The 6,293-nt window shown below is 48.8% G+C and overlaps 1 protein-coding gene and 1 pseudogene across 2 annotated transcripts; both read right to left on the bottom strand.

The window, feature by feature from the left end:
- Position 1: 1 nt before the first annotated feature.
- On the bottom strand, positions 2–5,591 carry LOC141763724 (uncharacterized). Of its 2 annotated transcripts, XR_012593134.1 has the most exons (5): positions 5,281–5,591; positions 2,219–2,580; positions 1,517–1,745; positions 172–1,445; positions 2–103 (listed from the first exon to the last, which is right to left on the bottom strand). XR_012593134.1 is itself a non-coding variant. In XM_074628413.1 (4 exons), exons 1-4 carry the CDS (start codon positions 5,525–5,527, stop codon positions 1,324–1,326), a joined length of 960 nt encoding a protein of 319 aa, XP_074484514.1. In that variant the 5' UTR covers positions 5,528–5,591; the 3' UTR covers positions 112–1,323. The 2 variants fall into 2 exon arrangements, 1 of the variants encoding a protein (XP_074484514.1); XM_074628413.1 differs by lacking the exon at positions 2–103 and having other exon boundaries at positions 112–1,445.
- On the bottom strand, positions 2,664–5,152 carry LOC141763725 (uncharacterized; annotated as a pseudogene).
- Positions 5,592–6,293: the final 702 nt, after the last annotated feature.

Genomic DNA, 6,293 nt, shown 5'->3' with positions numbered 1-6,293 from the left:
TCCAGATCCAGGTGAAACCCCGCTCCAAGTGTACCCCTGCTCCAGGTATAACCTCACTCCAGGTATGACCTCGCTCTAGGTGTGATCCCGCTCCAGGTATGACCTCGCTCCAGGTGTAACCTCGCTCCAGGTGTAACCTCGCTCCAGGTGTAACCTCGCTCCAGGTGTAACCTCACTCCACGGTTAGCTGCGAGACAAGGAGGCACAAGGACTCCCGGGAAGGAATGAAGTTAGTAACAACATGGCCATGGGACATGAGTATATACAGAAGGAGAGGGGAGCTCAGTGTGTCATAGGAAGTCCCCCGGCAGTCGAGGCCTATAGCAGCTTCAGGATCAGCGTTATCAAAGAGGAAAGTCTTTAGCCTACTCTGACATGTAGAGACGGGGTCTGCCTCCCGGACTGAAACTGGGAGCTGGTTCCAGAGAAGAGGAGCTTGATAGCTGAAGGCTCTCGCTCCCATTCTACTTCTGGAGACTCTAGGAACCTCAAGTAACCCTGCTGCATTCTGGGAGCTCTAGTGGGGTAGTAGGGTACTATGAGCTCCTGCTGCATTCTGGGAGCTCTAGTGGGGTAGTAGGGTACTATGAGCTCTTTAAGATATGATGGGGCCTGACCGTTTAGCGCTTTGTAGGTGAGGAGGACGATTTTAAAATCTATTCTGGATTTTACAGGCAGCCAGTGCAGAGAAGCTAATACAGGCGTAATATGATCTCTAGTTCTAGTCAGTACACGTGCTGCAGCATTCTGGATCAACTGGAGAGTCTGTAGAGACTTATTGGAGCAGCCTGATAATAAGGAATTGCAGTAATCGAGTCTAGAGGTAACAAATGCATGGACTAATTAAGACATGGATGGGAGGAGGAGGTAGAGGAGCAAGACACAAAACAACATCACCACATTTTTCATCTCTTTATAGTTGTTTTGTGTCTCTTTGTGATAAATTTGAGTCTCCTTGTCCCTTTTCGCATTTCTTTGTTGTCATGATGTAGTAGGTTATCGGGTTGTTATGGTAACCCACAGCTCTCCAAGAGGTCGTTATGGCAACAGAGTCGCTGACTCAGCGACCTGAAACTGAACAGTCAGTCCGACTGCTGCTCATTGGTCCAGCAGCACCAGACTGCTGCTCATTGGTCCAGCAGCTCCAGACTGCTGCTCATTGGTCCAGCAGCTCCAGACTGCTGCTCATTGGTCCAGCAGCTCCAGACTGCTGCTCATTGGTCCAGCAGCTCCAGACTGCTGCTCATTGGTCCAGCAGCTCCAGACAGCTGCGTTCTAATTGGACATGTTTCAGTGAGGTAGGCGGAGCCGTCTAGCCGTCCGTCAGAGGAACCGGGGATCTCGATTGGCTCTCCGAGAGCGGAAACGTATCTCAGAGAGTTTGGAGTTGATGCCGGAGCTGATGACTCCTCTCTTGGCGAGAGGAAACCGAGCCAGGATGGGGTCTGAGGAACAGAGAGGAAGACAGTGAGAGACGCCGGTTAAAGGAACATTCTGGTGAACTGTCTGAACCTACTGAAGATGGCGTTGATCTTGTGCGGGTCCAGAGCGTTGTGTTGTGAGTGGGAGGCCGGCCGGCGACTCCGTCCGCCTCTCAGGTTACTGCTCATCAGGGTGTTCACATCAAACACACCCAGCAGCAGCGTCCGCGCCATCGCCGTGGGAGACTGCGCCTGATTTGCTCCCTGCCACGAGCGGACATCACAGAGAACACCAGAGCCCGGATACACCTCCACCTGGCTCACCTGGATGGACAGAACAGGTATATGAGCCGATAACTATCTGTTAACGAGGTCTTAACGAGGTCTTAACGAGCTCTTACCTGGACGGACAGAACAGGAAAATGAGATGATAACTATCTGTTAACGAGGTCTTAATGAGGTGTTAATGAGCTCTTACCTGGACGGACAGAACAGGTAAATGAGACGATAATAAGCATTAACAAGATGTTAATGAGGTGTTAACGAGGTGTTAACGAGGTGTTAACGAGGTGTTAACGAGGTGTTAATGACGTGTTAACGAGGTGTTAACAAGGTTAACAAGGTGTTAACGAGATGTTAACGAGGTGTTAACGAGGTTGACGAGGTGTTAACGAGGTGTTAACGAGATGTTGACAAGCTTCTACCTGGACGGATTAAACCATAACAGACAAGTTTAAAACCAGATCAGATGAAATCAGATCCGGGTCTAGTGTAAACCGGATCAGAGGTGTCCTCACATGTCCGTGAACGTGTTCGGCGGTACACTGGCTCTCGGAGCAGCTCCTCCTCAGTTCCTCCATGTCCGTCTGGCTGCAGAGCGGCGCCTCCTCCCCCATGTGGCTCCCCAGAACCAGGTCTGGCACCTCCTCATCCTCAGAGCCCAGCGGGCCCCAGGACTCCGACGTGTCCCCGCTCAGCTCCTCCTGGAGCTGCTGGACGGACACCTGGGGACTGAAGTCTCTGTCCTGAACGGTCGCCGTGTGGTACTGATGGGAGTACGGAGCGTAACTGTCGCTCCTGCCCGTCGCCGTGGAGACCGAGTGATGACCGTTGACCTGGCCCAACGTCTGCCACATGGTGGACAGGAGCCCAGGGATTTCTGGGAAATGTAGTCATATCAAATGTCATAACATCCAACCAGATCAGAAACTTTCTGTTTGAACCTGAATGGCCTCTGATTGGTCACCTGTGACCAGGTAGACCAAGTAGACCAAGTAAACTAGGTAGACCAGGTAAACCAGGTAAACTAGGTAAACCAGGTAGACCAGGTAGACCAAGTAGACCAAGTAAACTAGGTAGACCAGGTAGACCAGGTAAACCAGGTAGACCAGGTAAACTAGGTAGACCAGGTAGACCAGGTAAACCAGGTAGACCAGGTAAACTAGGTAGACCAGGTAAACTAGGTAGACCAGGTAAACTAGGTAGACCAGGTAGACCAAGTAAACTAGGTAGACCAGGTAGACCAGGTAGACCAAGTAAACTAGGTAGACCAGGTAGACCAGGTAAACCAGGTAGACCAGGTAGACCAGGTAAACTAGGTAGACCAGGTAAACTAGGTAGACCAGGTAAACTAGGTAGACCAGGTAGACCAAGTAAACTAGGTAGACCAGGTAGACCAGGTAGACCAAGTAAACTAGGTAGACCAGGTAGACCAGGTAAACTAGGTAGACCAGGTAAACTAGGTAGACCAGGTAGACCAGGTAAACTAGGTAGACCAGGTAGACCAGGTAAACTAGGTAGACCAGGTAGACCAGGTAGACCAGGTAGACCAGGTTAACTAGGTAGACCAGGTAGACCAGGTAGACCAGGTAAACTAGGTAGACCACGTAGACCAGGTAAATTAGGTAGACCAGGTAGACCACGTAGACCAGGTAAACTAGGTAGACCAGGTAAACTAGGTAGACCAGGTAAACTAGGTAGACCAGGTAGACCAGGTAAACTAGGTAGACCAGGTAAACTAGGTAGACCAGGTAGACCAAGTAAACTAGGTAGACCAGGTAGACCAGGTAGACCAAGTAAACTAGGTAGACCAGGTAGACCAGGTAAACCAGGTAGACCAGGTAGACCAGGTAAACTAGGTAGACCAGGTAAACTAGGTAGACCAGGTAGACCAGGTAAACTAGGTAGACCAGGTAAACTAGGTAGACCAGGTAGACCAAGTAAACTAGGTAGACCAGGTAGACCAAGTAAACTAGGTAGACCAGGTAAACTAGGTAGACCAGGTAGACCAGGTAGACCAGGTAAACTAGGTAGACCAGGTAGACCACGTAGACCAGGTAAATTAGGTAGACCAGGTAGACCACTGTTAGAATCCCCGAGCGGTCATGGAGGAAATGAGGATCAGTCTGGATGGCATTTCAGCATAATAGCATTTATTTTCCTTTTCACACCCGTCACACATGTTGCCTCCACCGTAGTATTCCCCCAAATGGACCCAAACTCATGGTTTTTATACTCCCCTATATTGGCCCATACCATTTCCAAAACAACACCACACCAATATACAAAAATATCCACATTTATATACCTAAAGACATTTCCCACATATAAATCCTCTTAATAAATACATACACACCTAACTATCTTCAATAAATATCCATAAACATTACCCTTTCACAAATACACAATAAACAGTCCCGCCGAACTCCCCTCCACCCACTTCCCACTGGTTTCGCCCTCCCGGAACTATTAATAGGGCGCGAGTCCCCGGGGATCTCTTTCACCCGCGCACCTTGGGAGACGGAAACCGGAAGTAGTAAGTGGGGCATGTTATTGACGGTTTTAATTAATTAATACCTCTGTGTGTTCCTTAAGTGTATTCAATAATACATACGTCTAGTAATTATAGTTAAACATACACACCAATTACTATATTACTCCCGTAACGGCGAGCCGTCGTTACAACCACGTAGACCAGGTAAACTAGGTAGACCAGGTAAACCAGGTAGACCAGGTAGACCAGGTAGACCAGGTAGACCAGGTAAACTAGGTAGACCAGGTAAACCAGGTAGACCAGGTAAACTAGGTAGACCAGGTAGACCAGGTAGACCAGGTAAACTAGGTAGACCAGGTAAACTAGGTATACCAGGTAGACCAGGTACACCAGGTAAACTAGGTAAACTAGGTAGACCAGGTAGACCAGGTAGACCAGGTAAACTAGGTAGACCAGGTAAACCAGGTAGACCAGGTAAACTAGGTAGACCAGGTAGACCAGGTAGACCAGGTAAACTAGGTAGACCAGGTAAACTAGGTAGACCAGGTAGACCAGGTAGACCAGGTAAACTAGGTAGACCAGGTAAACCAGGTAGACCAGGTAAACTAGGTAGACCAGGTAGACCAGGTAAACTAGGTAGACCAGGTAAACTAGGTAGACCAGGTAGACCAGGTAGACCAGGTAAACTAGGTAGACCAGGTAAACCAGGTAGACCAGGTAAACTAGGTAGACCAGGTAGACCAGGTAGACCAGGTAAACTAGGTAGACCAGGTAAACTAGGTATACCAGGTAGACCAGGTACACCAGGTAAACTAGGTAAACTAGGTAGACCAGGTAGACCAGGTTAACTAGGTAGACCAGGTAAACCAGGTAAACCAGGTAGACCAGGTAAACCAGGTAGACCAGGTAGACCAGGTAAACTAGTTAGACCAGGTAGACCAGGTACACTTGGTAGACCAGGTAGACCAGGTAGACCAGGTAAATCAGGTAGACCAGGTAAACCAGGTAGACCAGGTACACTTGGTAGACCAGGTAGACCAGGTAAACCAGTTAGACCAGGTGACGGTGATGTGGATCTGGACTCACCGTGGACCAGCGTGTTCTTCAGTCTCTGGTTCTCAGCCGACAGCTCCATCTTCTCTAACTCCAACTCTCGAAAACGCAAACGCAGGAAGTGAAGCTCAGCGGTCTGAGCCAGCGTAAGGACCAACTCACCTGACTCACCTGACTCACCTGACTCACCTGACTCACCTGACTCACCTGACTCACCTGCAGAAGGGAGGGGGAGGGGCTTCAGATGGTTGTTTCGAGGATGCATCGATTTATTGTCCATTACTACCTGTCTCACTCTCTCTCTCTCTCTCTCTCTCTCTCTCTCTCCCTTTCATTACTACCTGTCTCACTCTCTCCCTTTCATTGCTACCTGTCTCTCTCTCTCTCTCTCCCTTTCATTACTACCTGTCTCTCTCTCTCTCTCTCCCTTTCATTACTACCTGTCTCACTCTCTCCCTTTCATTGCTACCTGTCTCTCTCTCTCTCTCTCCCTTTCATTACTACCTGTCTCACTCTCTCCCTTTCATTGCTACCTGTCTCTCTCTCTCTCTCTCCTTTCATTACTACCTGTCTCTCTCTCTCCCTTTCATTACTACCTGTCTCTCTCTCTTCCTTTCATTACTACCTGTCTCTCTCTCTCCCTTTCATTACTACCTGTCTCTCTCTCTCCCTTTCATTACTACCTGTCTCACTCTCTCCCTTTCATTACTACCTGTCTCTCTCTCTCCCTTTCATTACTACCTGTCTCTCTCTCTCTCTCTCCCTTTCATTACTACCTGTCTCTCTCTCTCTCTCTCTCTCTCTCCCTTTCATTACTACCTGTCTCACTCTCTCCCTTTCATTGCTACCTGTCTCTCTCTCTCTCTCTCCCTTTCATTACTACCTGTCTCACTCTCTCCCTTTCATTGCTACCTGTCTCTCTCTCTCTCTCTCCCTTTAATTACTACCTGTCTCTCTCTCTCCCTTTCATTACTACCTGTCTCTCTCTCTTCCTTTCATTACTACCTGTCTCTCTCTCTCCCTTTCATTACTACCTGTCTCTCTCT

Source organism: Sebastes fasciatus, unplaced genomic scaffold (genome assembly GCF_043250625.1).
Source record: "Sebastes fasciatus isolate fSebFas1 unplaced genomic scaffold, fSebFas1.pri Scaffold_320, whole genome shotgun sequence".
In the NCBI taxonomy this organism is placed as follows: domain Eukaryota; kingdom Metazoa; phylum Chordata; class Actinopteri; order Perciformes; family Sebastidae; genus Sebastes; species Sebastes fasciatus.
This window is presented reverse-complemented; position numbering and strand designations above follow the sequence as displayed.

Bases quoted from the DNA above. Each gene is read 5' to 3' on its own strand.
- LOC141763724 (XM_074628413.1), bottom strand. From the start codon at position 5,527: ATGGACAATAAATCGATGCATCCTCGAAACAACCATCTGAAGCCCCTC. The intron at 2,581-5,280 runs GTGAGTCCAGAT...TACATTTCCCAG, and splicing joins GAAGAACACGCTGGTCCACG to AAATCCCTGGGCTCCTGTCC. The intron at 1,746-2,218 runs GTGAGGACACCT...CTGTCCATCCAG, and splicing joins CCGAACACGTTCACGGACAT to GTGAGCCAGGTGGAGGTGTA.